We start from the raw sequence: 23312 nt of genomic DNA, 5'->3' as shown, positions 1-23312 counted from the left end.
TGTAAATTATGATCAAAACTGTTGGTTTTATTTAACCTACCTTGGAAAAGATCAAGAAAACATTGCTTTGGATATGTTAAAATTTTAAAAAAATGTACTGTTTGTTTGCATGTCATTTGCTGATTGCAGTCATTTATATTTTGAAATAAAGTTAGTACCAACAGTTTGAAGACATGATTTTCAACAGTACTAGCGGTAAAAATTTTATTAACTTGTCAGAATTATGTTTATGTCATTCTTTTCTATGTATGTACATATTAGAGTTAGCATACAAATGTCTTTTCCTTTTAATTCTAAACAATGAACAAACCATTGTGTTCCATTAAAATTTTAGATTACTATGTAGTTGGCAGCTGAAAGCAGTACTTAATGGATATCATCACATAGTACAACAGGTAAGTCCTTTTTTTAAAAGATTTGTTTTAAGTGGGGGTAGTTAGTTAATCTGATCACATGGACCAGAGCCTTATCTAACTCAATGAAACTATGAGCCCTGCTGTGTAGGGCCACCCAAGATGGATGGGTCATGGTGAAGAGTTCTGAAAAAATGTGGTCCACTGGAGAAGGGAATGGCAAACCACTTCAGTATTCTTGCCTTGAGACCCCAATGATCAGTATGAAAAGGCAAAAAGATAGGACACTGAATGATGAACTCCCTAGGTCGGTAGGTGCCCAATATGCTTTTAGATGTCAGTGGAGTAGTAACTCCAGGAAGAATGAAGAGACGGAGTCAAAGCAAAAATACCACTCAGTTGTGGATGTGACTGGTGACAGAAGTAAAGTCTTATACTGTAAAGAGCAATATCAATAGGAACCTGGAATGTTAGGTCCATGAATCAAGGCAAATTGGAAGTGGTCAAATAGGAGATGGCAAGAGTGAACGTCGAAATTTTAGGAATCAGCAAGCTAAAATAGACTGGAATGGGTGAATTTAACTCAGATCATTATATCTACTACTGTGGGCAAGAATTCCATAGAAGAAATGGAGTAGCCATCATAGTCAACAAGAGTCTGAAATGCAGTATTTGTATGCAATCTCAAAAATGACAGAATTAAATCTGTTCATTTCCAAGGCAAACCATTCAATATGGCAGTAATCCAAGTCTATGCCCCGACCAGTAATGCTAAAGAAGCTAAAGTTGAATAGTTCCATGAAAACAAACAAGACCTTCTAGAACTAACAGCCAAAAAGGATGTCCTTTTCATTACAGGGGACTGAAATGCAAAAGTAGGAAGTCAAGAGATACCTGGAGTAACAGGCAAATTTGGCCTTGGAGTACAGAATGAATCAGGGCAAAGGCTAATAGAGTTTTGCCAAGAGAACACACTAGTCATAGCAAACACTCTCTTCCACAAACACAACAGAAGACTCTACACATGGACATCAGCAGATGGTAAATACCAAAAACAGACTGATTATATACTTTGCAGCCAAAGATGGAGAAGCCCTATACAGTCAGCAAAAACAAGACTGGAAGCTATGGCTCAGATGATGAATTCCTTGTTGCCAAATTCAGACTTAAATTGAAGAAAGAAGGGAAAACCTCTAAACCATTCAGGTATGACCTAAATCAGATCCCCAAAAGTTATACAGTGGAAATGAGAAATAGATTCAAGGGATTAGATCTGAAAGACAGAGTGCCTGAAAAACTATGGTGAAGGTTCGTGACATTGTACAGGAGGCAGAGATCAAGACCATCCCCAAGAAAAAGAATTGCAAAAAGGCAAAATGGTTGTCTGAGGAGGCCTTACAAATAGCTGTGAAAAGAAGAGAAGCGAAAGGCAAAGGAGAAAAGGAAATATATACCCATTTGAATGCAGAGTTCCAAAGAATAGCAAGGGGAGATCAGAAAGCCTTCCTCAGTGATCAGTGCAAAGAAATAGAGGAAAACAATAGAATGGGGAAGACCTGAGATCTCTTCAAGAAAATTAGAGATACCAAGGGAACATTTCATGCAAAGATGGGCACAATAAAGGACTGAAATGCTATAGACCTAACAGAAGCAGAAGATATGAAGAAGAGGTGGCAAGAATACACAGAAGAACTATACAAAAAAGATCCTCATGACCAAGATAACCACGATGATGGGATCACTCACCTAGAGCCACACTTCTGGAATGTGAAGTCAAGCAGGCCTTAGGAAGCATCACTACAAACAAAGCTAGTGGAGGTGATGGAATTCCAGGTGAGCTATTTCAAACCCTACAAGATGATGCTGTGAAAGTGCTGCACTCATTATGTCAGCAAATTTGGAAAACTCAGCAGTGGCCACAGGACTGGAAAAGGTCAGTTTTCATTCCAATCCCAAAGAAAGGCAATGCCAAAGAATGTTCAAACTACCTCACAATTGTCCTCATCTCACACGCTAGCAAAGTAAAGCTCAAAATTTGCCAAGCCAGGTTTTAACAGTACATGAACCATGAACATCCAGATGTTCAAGCTGGTTTTAGAAAAGGCAGAGGAACAAGATAATGTTGCCAACATGTGTTGGATCATAGAAAAAGAAAGAGTTCCAGAAAAAGAAAAAGAGTTCCAGAAAAACATCTACTACTTTATTGACTATGCCAAACCTTTTGACTGGATCACAACCTTTTGTGTGGATCGCAACTATGGAAAATTCTGAAAGAGATGGGAATACAAGACCACCTTACCTGCCTCTTGAGAAATCTGTATGCAGGTTAACAAGCAACAGTTAGAACTGGACATGGAACAACAGACTGGTTCCAAATCAGGAAAGGAGTACGTCAAGGCTATATACTGTCACCCTGCTTATTTAACTTCTATGTAAAGTACATCATGAGAGACGCTGGACTGAATGAAGCACAAGCTGGAATCAAGATTTTCAGATATGCCGATGACACCACCCTTATTGCAGAAAATAAAGAACTAATGACCCTCTTGATGAAAGTAATACACACAGTCAAAGGCTTTGGCATAGTCAATAAAGCAAAAGCAGATGTCCTTCAGGAACCCTCTTGCTTTTTCGATGATCCAGTGGATGTTGGCAATTTGATCTCTGGTTCCCCTGCCTTTTCTAAATCCAGCTAAATATCTGGAATTTCACAGTTCATGTACTGTTAAAACCTGGCTTGGCAAATTTTGAGCTTTACTTTGCTAGTGTGTGAGATGAGGACAATTGTGAGGTAGTTTGAACATTCTTTGGCATTGCCTTTCTTTGGGATTGGAATGAAAACTGACCTTTTCCAGTCCTGTGGCCACTGCTGAGTTTTCCAAATTTGCTGACATAATGAGTGCAGCACTTTCACAGCATCATCTTGTAGGGTTTGAAATAGCTCACCTGGAATTCCATCACCTCCACTAGCTTTGTTTGTAGTGATGCTTCCTAAGGCCTGCTTGACTTCACATTCCAGAAGTGTGGCTCTAGGTGAGTGATCCCATCATCGTGGTTATCTTGGTCATGAGGATCTTTTTTGTATAGTTCTTCTGTGTATTCTTGCCACCTCTTCTTCATATCTTCTGCTTCTGTTAGGTCTATAGCATTTCAGTCCTTTATTGTGCCCATCTTTGCATGAAATGTTCCCTTGGTATCTCTAATTTTCCTGAAGAGATCTCAAGTTTTTCCCATTCTATTGTTTTCCTCTATTTCTTCGCATTGATTACTGAGGAAGGCTTTCTGATCTCTCCTTGCTATTCTTTGGAACTCTGCATTCAAATGGGTATATCTTTCCTTTTCTCCTTTGCCTTTCATTTCTTTTCTCAGCTATTTTTAAGGCCTTGCCAGACAACCATTTTGCCAAGCGAGGTTAGGAATTTACTAAATATGCTCTTTTTAAAACCTATTTTGCAAAGTGTTATAACACACTGGTTTAGTTGTTGAATTCTGTAGGTTTTTTCTTTATCAAGCATTTGATGGAACCATATTTTATGTAAAATATTTTCCGTCTAAAATCCTCAGCACATTTCCCGGTAGCATTTGTGTTGAAACTTCATTTCCATGTTTGGAACTTCAGGGCCTTCAAATGCATTCACTCTTCCTGAATAGTGGTGGTACCAAAAGTATCCCAGGACCCTTTTAGGAGTTGTAGGACATCTGTGACAAAAATGTGATTGTAGTTCAAGATTAGCAACAGAAAAGTGGGGTGGAAATCACTTAGGATCAGGCCTGCATATGTAGTAAGAGTAGATGTAAAGGCAGCATAGATGAAATAAAGGCAGGATTTATTTAGTTACTTTAATTTTTTTAAAATTTATAAGTTATACTTTAGACACACTTCACCCACTTTATCCACATCCCTACCCAAATTCAGTTATTCGTAATGTTTAGGTTCCTCTTCCTGAAAATTCTTTTAATGATTAGAGAAACAAGCAAATCAGTTACTGAAGCAATTGAAAATAATGAAATACCTCTTGTATAAAAGTAGATGTAAATAGAGCTGCCTTTCTTTTAATGGTTTATTAATTTGTGTGTTTTTCCTGATCTTCTGTTTTCTCTATCTTAAAGCAGGTTATTATCTATGGTAAATGACAATGACAGTTACTCTCACTTAAAGCAGTACTGAACCACAAAGAAATACAGGAAATTGTTTGATTTGTAGAAAGTAGACTGTCACTGCTGGCAATATAATTACCGCATATTTTTAAGAGAATGTTTACATGATTTCTCTTTGTGTTCTCTCCACCATCCCCTCCTCTTTCACTGAGACTATATTGTATGCTAAAGTTTAAGAAATGAATCTGAGATAGCTAAATAGCTTGAAGAAAAACTCTTAATGAAGACTTAAGATTCATAAGTTTTTCTCCACCAATTCACCAAGAGAGCTCCTAGAAAAAGTCCCAGTTATGTATCTTCCCCCTTGCCCTCCAATACTATAGAACCCAGTATTAGTTTTAGTCTTTGTTTTATTCCAAAGTCCAGGTGAACGTTACTGTTCTTTCCTGGTATCATTTTTAACTTCATTAAATACGAGTCAGGGCTGGAGATGTGGTCAGCAGTCTTTTCTGTGAAGGGCCAGGTAGTAAATTTTACAGGTTTTGGGGACCCTAAGATCTCAGTTATGACTACATAGCTCTGCCCTTGTAGCACAGAGCAGCTTTGACAAGTGGTAAATGAATAGGCGTGGCTGCATTTCATTACAACTCTATAAAAACAGCTATTGGGCTGGATTTAGCCTCTGAGCTGTAGTTTGCACACTTTTGGTATAATTTATTACTTATCACTAGTCAACTACAGGGGAAATATATAGAAGAGGGAAAGTCAAAGATTTGTTCTGCAAACATGTGCCCTACCAAGCTACATTAAGGTATGAATCATATATGCCTTGTGTATTGCTGAATACTTTAGATTATTATTTTTCTCCTCTAAAAACTGAAATTTACATATCAGCTTCAGAACTGTGCGGTGGTAGTGCAGTGCATTATAAAAAGTAGCAAAAATAACATTATTTTGATTTGAAGCAGAGAAATGATGTAGATTTATTTAATAAAGCAATTTTAATGAGAATCTTTTTGCTTTTATTTTATAATAATTTTCTTTTAAGAATCAAAGATTTCTAGGAAATGGAGCCCTGACACTTTAACACTGTACTTCAGAAGTTATTTACTTTTTGTCGTATTATTGTAACTGTTTTACCTTATTGAAAGATTGACTTCTTTTGAATTAATACAGGTTAGTTGTAAAAGGACAAAATTAACAATTATAGGCAGTCTTTAAGGTCAAAGAAAAAATTAAAATAGACAGTATTATTGATTAGTTAATTCATTATTCTAACTAGATTTAATTGTATAGATTTGCCTGATTTTTATATTTTATACCCCTCTTGACATTCCAGTCATACTATATTTTTTTTAATAGTGCTGCGGTTTGCTAGATTTGCTAAACTTGACAGTAGTCTATGCTGAAGAAATAGAGTAATGTGTGAGACTTTAAGTGTCATGCTTACGTAATTCAGCATATCTCACCAAATTAGATTTGAGGGCTTTAATTACTCTTTCAGAATGAAATTGGTAGAAATAATAGTGTTGATGACCAATAATTCAATTCTTATACTTTTAAGATAGGTAATTTTTTTTTATATTTATATGGACTTTTAAAAAATTTCCATTTCCAGTGCATGGAATATTCATTGTACACATGAAATTAATTAAAAATATGTTTTGGTCTAGAGAATGCAGCAGTCTCCTGATCTAGTGAGTTTTATGATGGAGTTGAAGATGCTTTTGGTAAGAATTTGTTTTCTAACACTGTCGTCATACTCTGTAAATCTGGTGTGTTTTTGTAATTCCTTTAAAAACTAACATTAGAATTTAAAACTTCTCAACTCTCAGTCATTTAATGTTTTATTTTACTCATGCATAAATGTGGATGGTACTTTTCTGGAACTGCAAGAGGAATAGAACTGTGTGTAAGAACCAATTTGATGGGTACACTTGACACTAGACTTGGACAGGTTGTGAAGAAATAAAGTGTACTTCTGGTCTGTTAGAGAATGTAACATCAACAGAGATTAAAAAATCACTTAAAGATACGATGAAAGTGAAAGTGAAAGTGAAGTTGCTCAGTCGTGTCCAACTCTTTGCGACCCCGTGGTCTGTAGCCCACCAGGCTCCTCTGTCCAAGGGATTCTCCAGGCAAGAATACTGGAGTGGGTTGCCATTTCCTTCTCCAGGGGATCTTCCCAACCCAGGGATTGAACCCAGGTCTCCTGCATTGCAGGCAGACACTTTAACCTCTGAGCCACCATTCATATACAATTACAGATTTCTGAAAAACTTGTTAAGCTTCATTACATATATATGTCAATTCAGTTCAGTTCAGTCGCTCAGTTGTGTCCAACTCTTTGCGACCCCATGAATCGCAGCACACCAGGCCTCCCTGTCCATCACCAACTCCCGGAGTTCACTCAGACTCAGGTCCATCGAGTCGGTGATGCCATCCAGCCATCTCATCCTCGGTCGTCCCCTTCTCCTCCTGCCCCCAGTCCCTCCCAGCATCAAAGTCTTTTCCAATGAGTCAACTCTTCACATATATATATAGTTGTATACAATTGACTATTCAGTTCAGTTCAGTTCAGTTCAGTCGCTCAGTTGTGTCTGACTCTTTGCGACCCCATGAATCGAAGCATGCCAGGCCTCCCTGTCCATCACCATCTCCCAGAGTTCACTCAGACTCACATCCATCGAGTCGGTGATGCCATCCAGCCATCTCATCCTCGGTCGTCCCCTTTTCCTCCTGCCCCCAATCCCTCCCAGCATCACAGTCTTTTCCAATGAGTCAACACTTCGCATGTGGTGGCCAAAGTACTGGAGCTTCAGCGTTAGCATCATTCCTTCCAAAGAAATCCCAGGGTTGATCTCCTTCAGAATGGACTGGTTGGATCTTCTTGCAGTCCAAGGGACTCTCAAGAGTCTTCTCCAACACCACAGTTCAAAAGCATCAATTCTTCGGTGCTCAGCCTTCTTCACAGTCCAACTCTCACATCCATACATGACCACTGTAAAAACCATAGCCTTGACTAGACGGACTTTAGTCGGCAAAGTAATGTCTCTGCTTTTGAATATACTATCTAGGTTGGTCATAACTTTTCTTCCAAGGAGTAAGCATCTTTTAATTTCATGGCTGCAATCACCATCTGCAGTGATTTTGGAGCCCCCAAAAGTAAAGTCTGACACTGTTTCCCCTGTTTCCCCATCTATTTCCCATGAAGTGATGGGACCAGATGCCATGATCTTCGTTTTCTGAATGTTGAGCTTTAAGCCAACTTTTTCACTCTCCTCTTTCACTTTCATCAAGAGGCTTTTTAGCTCCTCCTCACTTTCTGCCATAAGGGTGGTGTCATCTGCATATCTGAGGTGATTGATATTTCTCTCGGCAATCTTGATTCCAGCTTGTGTTTCTTCCAGTCCAGCGTTTCTCATGATGTACTCTGCATAGAAGTTAAATAAGCAGAGTGACAATGTACAGCCGTGACGTACTCCTTTTCCTATTTGGAACCAGTCTGTTGTTCCATGTCCAGTTCTAACTGTTGCTTCCTGACCTGCATACAGCTTTCTCAAGAGGCAGGTTAGGTGGTCTGGTATTCCCATCTCTTTCAGAATTTTCTGTTTATTGTCAGTTAACTGTGCATAAATTGGCTTCCTAGGTGGCGCTAGTGGGAAAGAACCCATCTGCCAATGCAGGAGACATAACAGACATGGGTTGGGAAAATCCCCTGGAGGAGGGCATGGCAACCCACTCCAGTATTCTTGCCTGGAGAATTCCCATGGACAGAGGAACCTGGCAGGCTACAGTCCATGGGCTCGCAAAGAGCTGGACATGATTGAAACGACTTAGCATGCATGGATACATAAGATACTTGATTAGCAAAAGAAGGAAGACTACAGTAAATACCCATGGACCCATGAGCAAACTTCAAAGTTTTGCCTAAGATATTTCTTTACCTACCTACTCTTTTAGGAGAAGGGGACTGGAGCATTTTAAAAGGTTTCCTACATTCTGAATTTGGTTCATTAGATATTCATGCTATCTTTTAACATATTATACTTTTTTTTTTGTAATCTAGCAGTTAAATTAGCAGTCTGAATGAAGTTGCATTCATTTCTCCTGATAATAATACTTTATGCTCTGTACTTCTTACTCTGCATAGGAGGTACATGGTGTCTGGTAGTTCCTCATTTAATAGAGTTAAGATTAGTCAATAGGTTTAGATCCATCCAATATAAAGTTTCTGATCAGCCTATCACCAACTGATTTTAGCTTCCAGTGATGGTCATTAACTACATCCACTGTTTTGTTAGGGGTTGCAAATGGTGATTTTAAAAAATCCATCATCTACATTTATTAGCTGAAAATTTCACAGAAAAGAAGTTCCCCTCATCATTTATTTGGTAAATTTGAGATCTTTCCCATATTGGAATAAGGATAAGTGCTTGATCTTTTTCCTTTTTTTAAAAAATCAATTTTAAGAATAATGAGTTGGTACCTAGGAATTCAAAGGGAACTAATGATTTTTTTATTAATATGAAAGCATGTATTTTAAAATATTTTATTAACTTTAGTCCATTGCGATTATTATTGTTTTTAATGCTTAAATTTTACCAGTTTTGGTCAATATAAGTCCTTTCATGTTGGCTCCTGAGTTCTTTTAACACAATCTAAGCTTCGCTTTGTGGCACCAGTTGCTCTAGTTCCATTCACTTATCCTGTTTTACCAAAGAGATATGGTTTCTTTGTAGGAAATGGTATTTGGATGCCACAGTCTTGAAACTGGCATGTTCATTGCTATTTGTTGTTCAGGCACTAAGTCATGTCTGACTGTTTTTGACCCCATGGACTGCAGCACCCCAGGCTTCCCTGTCCTTCACTCTCTGCCAGAGTTTGCTCAAACTCAGATCCATGGAGTCGGTGATGCCATCCAAGCATCTTACTCTCTGTCACCTTCTTCTCCCCCTGCCCTTAATCTTTCCCAGCATCAGAATCTTTTCCAATGAGTCTGTTCTTTGCATCACCTGGTGAAAATATCGGAGCTTCAGCATCAGTCCTTCCAGTGAATAGTCAGGGTTGATTTCCTTTAGGATTGACTGGTTTGATCTCCTTGCTGTTTAACGGATTCTCAGAAGTCTTCTCCAGCACCACAATTTGAAAGCATCAGTTCTTCAGCACTCAGCACTCCCTTCTTTATGGTCCATCTCTCACATCCGTATATGATTACTGGAGAAATCATAGCTTTGACTGTTCAGACCTTTGCTATTACTTGTTTTCATTTCAATATTTTCAATTTGCATCTGGCATAGGGGTTTTACTTCTTTGACTTTTATGCTTGTATCTCTTTTCTCTTAAATCTGAGTTTTCATTTCTAGTATTTCTTTTTTATTGAAGTTCTGTTGATTTACAGTGTCGTGCCAGTTTCTGATGTATAGCAGAGTGATTCAGTTATACACGTATATACATTCTTTTTAATATTCTGTTCCATTATGGTTAATCACAGGATATTGTATATAGTTCCCTGTGCTGTGTAGTGGGACCTTCTTTATCTGTTCTAAATGTAATCATTTGTATCTACCAAACCCAAACTCCCAGGCCATCTCTCTCCCTCCTCTCCTACTCCTTGGCAAGGACAAATCTGTTCTCTGTGTCTATGAGTCTGTTCCTGTTTTGTAGATTGGTTCATTTTGACCAGATTTTAGATTCCGCATGCAAATGATATCATACAGTATTTGTCTTTCTCTTTCTTAGATTTCACTTAATGTGGTAATCTCTATTTGCAGCCGTGTTGCTGTGAATGGCATTATTATTTTTTAATAGTTGAGTGGTACTCCATTTTATTCATGTATCACATCGTCTGTATCCATTCATCTGTTGATGGACATTTAGTTTGTTTCTATGTTTTGGCTGTTGTGAACAGTGCTGCTATGAAAATAGGGTGCTTCTGTCTTTTTGAGTTAATTTAGTCTGGTTAAATTCCCGGGAGTAGGATTGTTGGATCATGTGGTAATTCTAGTTTTAGTTTTTCTTTTCCATTTTGAGTATTAACATAGTTATAATTTTATGTTTTACTTATGCATTTCTCACATCTATAAAATATTTCTTATATTTGTTTTATAAAATTACAATGCCACTGTATTTCTACTAACAACTGAAAGCATTTTGTTATTTCTTTGTGGTTCTGTTTTCTTTTTATTGTTAGCAGCAGCTGCCACATATTGAGAACTTAATTTACTTGCTAGATTTGTTTTGAATTCTTTTCTCTAATATTCATGACAAAGGCTTTGATGAAAAGTTTGGGATGAAATGAAAGTATTTAAAAAGTCACTTTCTAAAGTTTAAATTTTGACTTATAAATTTGTAAACTGTAGTTAATAAGGTTTATCAAAATTCATTGTAAATTTTGTCAAAGGCTACAACATGATAACCTTAAAAAGGTAAGTTGAAGTAGTGAAACATTTTGGTTTACATCTCCTTGACAGTGGACAAAAGTTGAAAAAGTTTCTTTTGACTTCTTATCATAATTTCGATAAGCCATACAAATAGGACTAAGAGAACCAGAGTAAAACTATGTGGCCCATTAGGTTTTACTATGAAGCTAACTAATTTAAGCTCTAATGGTCATTTAATTTTGAAGAAATATTCATTAGTTTAAAATAGTGTGGTTGATCTCTAATTCACAGTAGTCTGTATAGTACATTTGTTTTTATTTTCCTAAATAAGATCCTGTACTTTAACTCTCTAAAATTGTGGACACGGTTGGTAATACTATTACACATTTGTGGGAGTCTACCTAAAGATGTAAGAATTATTAGTTTATTTATTGGGTTGTATTATTAGTAATAGGGTTAACCTAATATAATCCCTGGTGAAAATATTAAGATTGTTGCCCAAATGAAATCAGTAGCTGTTGAACTTTTTTCAGGACATTTTGTTAAATTTCTCTTGGAGTTTCCTAGTGTTAACTAGGCATATAGTAGGAGTTTGGTACATATTTATTAAATGAACAATTATATTTTAAAGGAACTCAACAGGTAGATTATTTTATTCCTTTTTTAGAGCTGAGTCACTGAGTGCCTAAGGCCTCAAAACTTGGAATTGTTTAAAGTTAGGATCTAAACTCATGGTTTGTAAAGCCTATGTTCTTTCTTCTAAGTACCTTTGCTTCATTCTCCACAATTCTCTGTCTTTGCCCTTTTCTCTGTTATGGTTCTAGAATAGGAATAACTTGTCTGACCCAAAGTAGAAGGCAGAGTTAGCACATGTCATAAATCTAGGATTAAAGTACTCTTTTATCCAAGTACATTATTATCCATTTGTTTTTATCTTCAGTATATATGAATAACAGTAATTAATATTTTTGAATTGAAAAAAATTTCCAAAGAAATACTGTGTAACTCTTACATGTTTGTAAATACAGGCACTGTTACTGTTAGTAGTATTTGTAACAGGAGAATCTTAATACTAATAATTTTTGTGGACCATCAGGTTGTTTATATATAGCACTAAGTAGTTTATGAAAAGGCAGTATACTTTTTGTCTTCTAGGAGCTTCCTTTCTAATTCAAATTGACATTCTAGGCCTTACTAACCAGTTTTCAGGGTTTGGTTTGTTTGTTTTTATCCTAAAGCAGATTCAGAACTGTATTTAAGTAGTTTCAGTTAGCAGTCCTGATTTTTGAAATGCTGTTTTGTAAAAATCTAGTCTTTTCTAGTGTTAATTTAGTAGCCTTCTATCCATGTTAATAAACATATTTAAGTGAATAAAAATGTATAGATTTTATTAGGGTTACCAGAAATCTTTATAATTTTAGACTTGTTCTTATGTTGTTTTGTTATTATATCTGTTTTTTAAAATTTTTATTTCTTTAATTTTTATAATGTGCTTAGTCATGTCTAATTGTTTGCAACCCCATGGACTGGAGCCAGCCAGGCTTGTCTGTACTTGGGATTTCTCAGGCAAGAATACTGGAGTGGGCTGTCATTTCCTTCTCCAGGGGATCTTCCAGACCCAGGGATTGAACTCTGGGTCTCCTGTGTCTCCTGCATTGGCAGGTGGATTCTTTATCACTGAACCATCTGGGAAGCCCGCTTTTTATAATACCTTTTAATAATCCAAACCATATGAACCTCTGTGTAATTCATATGTACATTTATTTTTTACTTTCCAAGTAAGATACTGTCCAGGGTAACACCTTTGAAGTAATTGGTAATTTTCAGCCTCAGCAACTCTAGTGATGCTTGTATTGCTTGTAAAAAATGTAAATTTTAGTTTTGTTCAGGGGAACATAAATCATCTTAAAGATGTCATAGGTAGGTTTAGTGGGGTAAAGAAGCTGTGATCTAACCAGATAGATGGTAAAATGCTTCACTGGTCTGGGAGTAATACAGCATGGAATTCAGTAAAGGAAATAAACAGGTTAACTATTTATTGTGATAAAGAAGGATTTTTGTTTGTAAGAATGTGATTCATAATGGTGTACAAATATATCGGTCTAGGCCATGTACATAGAGTTCAGGCTTTTCTTTAAAGGTACATGTTTCTTTCTATCAAACATTATATCCACAGGGGTAGAAAAATAGTAAAGCCTTGAGGATGAGGATTTTGCTTTGTTCTTTGGTGATCCTTTTTCATCTGTGCTAGACATGATAGTCTAGGAGAATATTAGACATTTCAATATTAAGTTTGTATGGTATAATAATTGACATTTTTACATGACCTTTGGTGCAGTCCTTTGCCCCTTTTTTTGTCTTTTTTTTGTTTTAATGAGGAGGGAAATCAGCTGGATTTTCTATAAAAATAATGGACATGTTAATGAGGTGCAAGAGTTGTGCTTTGTAGTCAGGTACTAATAATTCATTGTGTAGCATTCCACAGCTGATTCACGTTTTTTCTTTTAAACAGGAAGTTGCTTTAAAGAATAAAAAAGAACCGTATGTACTACCTCCTCCTCCCAAGTTCTACTCAAGCCTTATTGGAGAAATAAGAGCTCTTGGTTGGGATAAGTAAGTCTATTTTAAAATCTGTTTTAAGATATGCCTATTTTTTTTAACACATTTCAATTTGATATATTCGCAGCTTTAGCAGTTTATGTTTTTAGTCAAAGCGTTTCATTGTAGTTAGAGTATCTGATCCTTTTTGTGACTATGAATTAAAGGTGTGTCAGCGTAAAAAATTGACTTACAAGGTAAAATACTAAATATAATTTGGAAAAAATAACCTTTTTATGTACACAGTTAGCTAAGAAGTTATCAATGTTACTTTGTTTTCTTTTAGTTGTAGTGAGATATAATTGACAAAATTTTAACACATTTAAAGTGCACTGTGTGGTGATTTGATGTACCTGTACATTGTGAGAAGATTACCACAGTTGCATTAATTAGCATATCCCTTCACCTCATATGGGCTTCCCTTGTGGCTCTGTAAAGAATCTGCCTGCAATGCTGGAGACCTGGGTTCGATCCCTGCATTGGAAAGATGCCCTGGAGAAGGGAAAGGCTACCCCTTCCAGTATTCTGGCCTGGAGAATTCCATGGACAGAGGAGCCTGGTGGGCTACAGTCCATGGGGTCACCAAGAGTCAGACATGACTGAGCGACTGCCACTCATTCACCTTGTATATTTGCTTTTTTGCTGAAAATTTTGGGTCAATTTCTTGTTGCTGTTGTATGGGAGGAGAATTTTAGGAACTTCGGACTGCCATTGACTGACATCACCTGATTTACTTAGGTTTATATCTACTATCTTGTTGCATGTTTTCTGTTTGTCTCATATATTTTGTGTTTTTCTTTTCATCTGCCTTTATTTGAATTAATCACAATTTTTATTATATTTTTCTATTAACTTGTTAGGTACTTACTTTTTTTATTCTTTTAGAGGTTACCTTAGAGATTACAATAGACACATAGCAAAATGTATATTGTAATCTTTACCAGTTTTCTTATATTGTGAGGATCTAAAACTCTATTGCAGTTTCTCCCCCTGTTGTTATTGTTATAATGCATTTTAATTCTATATCTAAATTTGACAAACATTATATTGTTTTTAAAGTCAGTGTTTATACATACACACACAGTTATTTTCCCAGTGTTCTTTATTCCTTCCTTACTGCATTTTTATCATGTCTGGAATAATTTTCCTCCTGACTAAAGAATTGTTTTTAACATTTTTTTATTGAGGTATGCTTGACTATATACTAGTTTCAGGTGTACAACATAATGGACTTACCAGGTGGTTCAGTGGTAAAGAATCTGCCTACCAGTGCAGCGAGACATGAGTTCAGTCTCTGGGTCAGGAAGATGTTTTGTAGTAGGAGGTGGCAACCTCCTCCAGTACTTTTGCCTGGAAAATTGAATGGACAGAGGAAACTGGTGGGCTACAGTCCACAGGGTTGTAAAAGGCAGACACAACAGAATGAGTGAGCTCATACACATGTACAACATCCACTATGACTGTGTATTATGAAATGATTGCCACAAGAAGTCTAGATAACATCTGTAAGCATACATACATATTTTTTTTTTCTTACGATGAGAACTTGGAAGATTTACTTTTAGCAGCTTTGAAGTATACAATACAGTTGACCCTTGAACATCACGGGTTGTTATATGCAGATTTTTTTTCAGTGAATGTTACTGCAGTACTATCTGATCTGCCATTGGTTTAATGCATGGACGTGGAACTGCAGCATTGGAGGGCCTATTGTAAAGTTATAGGTGGATTTTCAACTGTGCTGAAGGTTGGTGCATCTAACCCCTATGTTGTTCAAGGGTCATCTGTTCAATATTATAAGCTATAGTCACTATATAAGCTGTAATGTATATAAGCAGTTATGTTCCGATTAATTATTTTCTAACTGGAAGTTTGTACCTGATAACCTCTTTTCAGTCATTGCACTCACCTTCCACAGCTATCTCTGGCAACCCCCAGTCTTTTCTCTGTATCTATGAATTTAGTATTTTAGGATACTTTTTAGATGCCACATATGAGTGACATCATGTTTTCTTCTGTTTGTCTTATTTCATTTAGCATAATGCCCATAAGAGGTCATCCACATTGTTGCAAATGCTGGATGTCCTTTTTTATGGTTGAAAAATATTCCATGGTGTGTGTATATATATACACACACAGACCACATTTTATTTATCCATTTATCTGTCAGTGGGCACTTGGGTTGTTTCCATGTTGGCTGTTGTAAATAATGCTACATTGATAGATGTGCAGGTATCTCTTTGACATTATGATTTGTTTCAGACATATACTCAGAAATGGAATTGCTGAATCATATTGAAGTTCTGTTTTTAATTTTAGAGTGCATATAGATTTATAATTGCTGCATCTTCCTTGTGATTTTCCCTCATCATTAAATGTTTCTTTATGTATCTAGTAATATTTCTTGCCTTAATGTCTACTTTGTAGTATAACTACTAGATTTTAACACTCTATTGAAATTCTCTTATTTTTTCTCTGTATTTTCATAGTTTAAAGTTTCTTCTACCTGCTCCCATAATCTAGATCCCCTTGAGTCTGTTTTTAATTTATTTATTTTTGTGGATTTTCTGTCAATATAGTCCTGGGTCTTGGCATTCCTGGTACTTATATTAATTTTTGTTAATAGACTTTGTTTTTTTAAGAGTAGTTTTAGTCATCACAAAATTAGGAGGGTGCAGAGATTTTCCATATACTTTCTTCCCCCAAATAAACCCTTAGATTCCCCCATTATCAGCATCCCCTGTCAGAGTGGTACATTGGTTACAGTGGATGAACCCACACTGACATATTGTTATCACCCCTAAACCACAGTTTACTTTAGCATACACTCTTAGTCATATAATTTCTCTCGTTTTAGACAAATGTATAAAAACATGTATCTGCTACTATAATACAGTACAGAGTAATTGCACTGCCTCTGAAATACCTTATGTTCTACCTACTCATCCCTTCTTCTGCTCTGACCCCTGGCAACTACTGCCCTGTTCACTCTCTCCAAAAGTTTGCCTTTTCCAAAGTATCATGTGGTTGGAATCATACATTATGAAGTCTTTTCATGTTGACTTATTTCACTGGTACTGTGTATTTCAGTTTCTTCTCAATCTTTTCATAGCTCATTTGTTTTTAGCACTGAATAATATTTCATTGTCTGGGTGAACCACAGTTTATCCATTCACAAGTGGAAGGACATCTTGGTTGCTTCCAAGTTTGGGCAGGAATGAGTAAAGCTGCTGTAAACAGCTGTGTGCAGGTTCTTCATGTGGATGTTATTTTTTAACTCTGTTAGGGAAATACCAAGGCCTAGACTTTTTTTGAGAGCTAAAAGTAAAGGTTTTTCTTTATTGTCACAATTGATTCAGTACAAAGTTGAATACTGTATAACAACAACAAAAAATATAAGATGTTGTCTCCTTGTTTCTGCTTAGTAACATGATTGAAAAGTGAAAGTGTTAGTCGCTCAGTCATGTCCGACTCTTTGTGACCCCATAAACTGTAGACTGCCAGCTTTCTCTGTTCATGGGATTCTCCAGGCAAGAACACTGGAGTGGGTTGCTGTTTCCTTCTCCAGGGATCTTCCCAACCCAGGGATCGAACCCAGACCTCCGGCATTGCAGGCACATTTCTTATCATCTGAGCCACCAGGGAAGCAATAACATGATTGCTTTTTCTTAAAAAAAAAAAAAAAAAAAAAAGGCAAAAAGGGGAGATACGAGGAAGCTGTCTTAATTTCTATGCATTCTAGCTAATGCCCCTTTTTTTCTTTTTTACTATCCTGCTGGCTGTTCTTCAGTGTTTTGCCCTTGGCCATTCAGGCTTCATTGCTATGCCTGATAAACTTTTGTTGAGTGTTGCAAATTGTGTATTAAAAAACTTGGAGGCTCCGGATGATATTTTCTTCTACAAAGGGTTTACTTTTTTTTTTGCTAGGAAAATAAAGTAGGGGCAAGTTGCCATAGAGACTGCATTGATTCAAGATGGGTTGTAGTTTTTGCAGGGTTCTCCTTGTCCCCTCTCCACCCCCAGGCTATAACCCTCCAGAGCTTTCAAGCAAGAGTCGAGTGTGTTCATTTGGATTTCTCCCTTGGTAGATCCTAAACTCTAATCTTCGTCTTTGTAAGGCTAGTTGATCTCTCCGTTAGAGTCTGGGCTCCATTTTGAGCAGTGCTTCATATGCATCTTGTTTACTTTGCTTTTATAGTTAGCCCTCCAGGGATTCCCACTGAGAGCATAGATATGTTCACTGGGACCTTTCCCCACTGCTGGGTTCTAAATTCTAATTAATTTCTCTTCAGTATTATGAGATTTCTAAATATTACACTTTGTTTTTCATTGGCTTTCTGCTTGGGTTTTTATCCTCTTATACCTTGCAGTTTATGAAAAGTTTTGATGAAAAATTGCCAGAATATTAGGATCCAGTCTCTGACCCTACCTTTTCACCAGATTCTGGACCTTTAAGTCTCTTATTTTTATTCCTCTATTCTCATGAGATTGCCAGAAATGCTGCTGAGTTGGTTTTTGTTCTTTTGTTTCTGTTTGTTTGTTTGGCTCAGTTCAGTTCAGTTCAGTCGCTCAGTTGTGTCCGACTCTTTGCGACCCCGTGAATCGCAGCACGCCCGGCCTCCCTGTCCATTACCAACTCCCAGAGTTCACTCAGACTCACTTCCATCGAGTCCGTGATGCCATCTCATCCTCGGTCGTCCCCTTCTCCTCCTGCCCCCAATCTCTCCCAGCATCAGAGTCTTTTCCAATGAGTCAACTCTTCCCATGAGGTGGCCAAAGTACTGGAGTTTCAGCTTTAGCATCATTCCTTCTAAAGAAATCCCAGGGTTGATCTCCTTCAGAATGGACTGGGTGGATCTCCTTGCAGTCCAAGGGACTCTCAAGAGTCTTCTCCAACACCACAGTTCAAAAGCATCAATTCTTCGGTGCTCAGCCTTCTTCGCAGTCCAAAAACCATAGCCTTGACTAGACGGGCCTTAGTCGGCAAAGTAATGTCTCTGCTTTTGAATATACTCTCTAGGTTGGTCATAACTTTTCTTCCAAGGAGTAAGCGTCTTTTAATTTCATGGCTGCAGTCACCATCTGCAGTGATTTTACTGATAACTCTCTGCTTGCCCCATTTCCTCAATCCTCCTTTTCTTCCCCTGGGGGAATTGCTAGTTACCCTGAGGGAAGAATGGTTGAAGCATTGTCTGTCTTACTTCTCCTTTCTTCCCCCTTCTTCAGGACCTTGGTCTGTCAAGTCCTGGTTGCCTTAGCAATTTTTTGACACCTTGAAACTTTCTTTTTCTTTTCCTTGTCATCAGGCTGCTTTAGTTATTCTCATTGGAAGTTTTGGTCTAAGGTACTCCACACCACCCTTATGGCAGAAAGTGAAGAGGAACTAAAAAGCCTCTTGATGAAAGTGAAAGAGGAGAGTGAAAAAGTTGGCTTAAAGCTCAACATTCAGAAAACGAAGATCATGGCATCCGGTCCCATCACTTCATGGGAAATAGATGGGGAAACAGTGGAAACAGTGTCAGACTTTATTTTTGGGGGCTCCAAAATCACAGATTCTTTTAACATCTGAGCCATTGATGTCATAGATGTGATTGTTCTTTGGATTTGAAGTGGTAGAAGAGAAAAATTACTCTGACTTATTTTCTGATGCTTAAATATTAAGATTTTAGTGTTTAGAAGATAGGGATGTAGGAAGGCCTTGGAAAGGGAAGTAGCAATGTTCTTGTTTTATTTCTGTTATTTTGATAGTTTGAGGCAATTTCTAAGTAGATGTGACATTATTGGGAGAACTCCAATAATGAGGATTAGTTGAAGCATTGAGTATGCAAATATCAGATTTTTGAATAATTTATTTTTTTCCACCGATTATTTATCAAATGCCTTTAATATAAGGCAGTGAAGATACACAATCAAGACTTAAGATTCCTCATGGAACTTACATCTAGTAGAAGAATCAGAATTTAAGTAGATGATTCCAGTAGTACTTAATTCTAACTCAGGTAGATACTATGGAATATACCTAAAGGATTTTTTGAGATCTGTTAGCAACAAAGTTAGAAGTAGTGCAAGTATATAAAATATTTTATGGAATAAGTGTTTTTATAGGTACATAGAAAGTACTGACTTTTGCTTTGCTTTATACACATTCTTCTGATATGGGAGAAAAAAAGAAACAGGTCTCTAACTCAGATAATAGATGAAAGCCAAGGTAAGGATATGAATACTCTACTGTAGCATTCATCACAGTATTAATGTTTGTCTTCCCCTTAGACTAAGGTTATTATATATAGGAAATTCCAATTATAAGTTCCTGCTAGCTACTTTACAGTTCCTATTTAATTCTCCGAAAAAGTTTCAAGATGTATATTTTTATCCCCAACTTCGCTTATAAGATGCGTGTACATGGCCAAGGCTGGCTGCTAACAGTGCTCTGGTATTTGGCTTGACGATGCTTCTTGGAGTTGTGCTCTGGAGATGGCTGTGGTATGGAGCCTTTAGTAAAGCTCCCTCAAGTAATTGGACATAGATTTTATTAGTTTCAGCCTCAAAGTGTGACTCTCCTTATGGAAAAAATTTGCCATGTGAAAAAATGATAGTTTTCAAATCTGTTGCTTAGATTTATGAAAAATCATAGTTTAATTATAGTAATTAGGATGCATGATTGAATTAGAATATACCTGCTGTTACCTAATCATTTGTTTCATAGTCTTTACAATAATGTGTTAGCAGAAGAGAAGTTGTCTACATGGATTGTGAGAAGCCATATAGTAAGGTTTTGTCAGTATTTATCCACCACAGTCTGGCAAAGCAAGAACATCTTTCAATTTTATTTTTGTGACTTAATTCTTAAATCAGGCCTAGTACACTTGAGACACTGATACTACTGGATTTCAGGACCCATGGAGTTAAAAATGAGACCTGAACCACTGTCTTCATGCTAGATTTGTTACCTTTTGAGGCCCTGCCTGAGCAGCCAAGTTCTTAATTTAAAATATTTTAAAAAATAACATACATAATGATTTGCATGACAAAAGGATGTAAATGGATTTTCAAACTCATGATTCCTCGACCATGTCAATACAATCTATATTTTACTTACACTCTAAATAATAATCTTTAGATTTGTTAGTGGAATAGTAAAATCCAATCATACATAAAAAGAAGGATTTTTTTTAAGGTAAGGAAAACTTAGTTGTGTTTTTAAATTATATACTTGACATATCTAACCAACTCTAGGATCAGGTTTTGTGGAAAAAAAAAAGTTAGAAAAAAGGAAATATTTAAAATATGATTGAAATCTTTCCTTTACTCCCTATATTTGTGTACCTTTTTAATAGAAACACAGTGAGAATTAGTAGCTGATCTTAAGTTTGATTGCTATTGCTATAATTTCTATACTTGCTTCAACTTTTGTAAGAACACACTAAAAACACTAGTTGTCCTAGGGTAAGATGAAGTTGTGGATAATTTTGGGTTTTATAACTGGCTCAAAAAAGTGAGTGATGCAAAAAAGTGTCTTGATAGCTTTCTGTTAACTTTTGCTTGTGTTGTGTTACAGAATAGCTCATTAAAACAGCAAGAATTAAGCAGAATCCGTAGGGTTTAACAGGATTTTCTGCTTGGTATTAAGGAGGTCCTGAAGTTGAAAGCATTGTTTGCTTTTCATTATGTTGGTGCAAAGATAATTGCGGTTTTGCACTGTTGAAGTTTGACATTTGATATTAAAATACATTTAATGTGGTTATGTTATACATAATTTTAATTCACATTTCTCACTTTACTTTTTTTTTTTTTGCTAATGACATTACTTGCTGTTTATTTTAGACCATGGAAATGATGTTAGACAAAAAGCAAATTCGAGAAATTTTTTTATTTGAGTTCAAAATGGGTCATAAAGCAGGGGAAACAACTCACAACATCAAAAATGCATTTGGCCCAGAAAATGCTAACTGAACATATAGTGCAGTGGAGGTTCAAAAAGGTTTGCAAAGGAGATAAGAGCCTTGAAGATGAGTGTAGTGGCAGGCCATTGGAAGTTGACAGCAACCAGTTGAGAGCATCATTGAAGCTGATCCTCTTACAACTACGTGAGAAGTTGCTGAAGAACTCAACATCAGCCATTCTACAGTTATTAGGCATTTGAAGAAAATTGGAAAGCTGAGAAAACTCGATCAGTGGATACATCATGAGCTGACCGCAGATTAAAAAAAAATTGTCATTTTGAAGTGTGGTCTTCTCTTATTCTACGAGTCAACAATGAACCATTTCTCCATCAGATTATGACGTGACAAACAGTGGATTTTATATGACAACCAGTGATGACCAGCTCCACAGTTGGACTGAGAAGAAGCTCCAAAGCACTTCCCAAGGCCAAACTTCCACCCAGAAAAGGTCACGGTCAGTGTTTGATGGTTGTTTGGTGGTCTGCTGAGAGTCTGATTCAGTACAAGTTTATGAATCCTAGTGAAACCACTGTATCTGAGAAGTATGCTCAGCAAATCGATAACTATTGAAAACTTCGATGCTTTCAGCTGGTATTGATTAACAGGGCCCAGTTTTTCAGCAAGTTACACAATCAGTGCTTCAGAAGTTGAATTAATTGGGTTACGAGGTTTTGCCTCATCCTTTCTATTCATCGGACCTCTTGCCAACCAACCATTTCTTCAAGCAACTTTTTGCAGGGAAAATGCTTCTACAACCAGCAGGAGGCAGAAAATGCTTTCCAAGAGTTGATCGAATCCTGAGGCATGGACTTTGGCACTACAGGAATAAACAAAGTTATTTCTCCTTGACAAAAATGTGTTGATTGTAATGATTCTCTATTTTGATGAATAAAAATGTATCTGAGCCTAGTTAAAATTATTTAAAATTCACTGTCCAAAACTACAATAAAGTTTGCACCAACATAATAGAATGGTTGATCTATATCTCACTTTACCTAGGATAGTCCCAACTAATTCCTTTTATCTTAGCTGATTTTAGTCTCAAATGTGTCCCAGTACAGTTCAGTTCAGTTGTTCAGTCGTGTCTGACTCTACAACCCCGTGGACTGCAGCATGTCAGGCCTCCCTGTACGTCAAGAACTCCCGGAGTTTACTCAGTCTCATGTCCGTTGAGTTGATAATGTCATCCAACCGTCTCATCCTCTGTCATCCTCTTCCTCTCCCGCCTTCAATCATTCCCAGTATCAGGGTCTTTTCCAGTGAGTCAGTTCTTCACATCAGGTGGCCAAAGTATTGCAGTTTCAGCTTCAGCATCAGTCCTTCCACTGAATATTTAGGACTGATTTCCTTTACGATGGACTGGTTGGAGCTCCTTGAAGTCCAAGGGACTCTCAAGAGTCTTCTCCAACACCACAGTTCAAAAGTATCAATTCTTCAGCACTCAGCTTTCTTTATAGTGCAACTGTCACATCCATACATGACCACTGGAAGAACCATGGCCTTGACTAGATGGACCTATGTTGCAAGGTAATGTCTCTGCATTTTAATATGCTGTCTAGGTTGGACATAACTTTTCTTACAAGGAGCAAGAATCTTTTAATTTCATGGCTGCAATCACCATCTGCAGTGATTTTGGAGTCCAAAAAAATAAAGTCTGTCACTGTTCCCATGGTTTCCCCATCTATTTGCCATGAGGTGAAGGGATCAGATGCCATGATCTTGGTTTTCTAAATGTTGAGTTTTAAGCCAACTTTTTCACTCTCCTCTTTCACTTTCATCAAGAGGCTCTTTAGTTCTTCTTCACTTTCTGCCATAAGGGTGGTGTTATCTGCTTATCTGAGGTTATTGATATTTCTCCTGGCAATCTTTGATTCCAGGTTGTGCTTCATCTAGTCCAGCATTTCTCATAATGTACTCTGTGTATAAGTTAAGTAAGC

At 36.9% G+C, this 23312-nt stretch overlaps 1 protein-coding gene across 2 annotated transcripts in view; it reads left to right on the top strand.

Moving 5' to 3' along the window:
• The window catches only part of FANCL (Fanconi anemia complementation group L), an 89564-nt gene that overhangs the window by 16421 nt on the left and 49831 nt on the right, over positions 1-23312 (top strand). For both annotated transcript variants that reach the window (XM_005686628.2, XM_013967673.2), the window contains 3 exons: positions 335-395; positions 6125-6181; positions 13347-13447. In XM_005686628.2, the coding sequence (XP_005686685.2) occupies positions 335-395; positions 6125-6181; positions 13347-13447 (219 nt within the window). The remainder of the gene's footprint in view (positions 1-334; positions 396-6124; positions 6182-13346; positions 13448-23312) is intronic.

Source organism: Capra hircus, chromosome 11, assembly GCF_001704415.2.
Source record: "Capra hircus breed San Clemente chromosome 11, ASM170441v1, whole genome shotgun sequence".
In the NCBI taxonomy this organism is placed as follows: domain Eukaryota; kingdom Metazoa; phylum Chordata; class Mammalia; order Artiodactyla; family Bovidae; genus Capra; species Capra hircus.
This window is presented reverse-complemented; position numbering and strand designations above follow the sequence as displayed.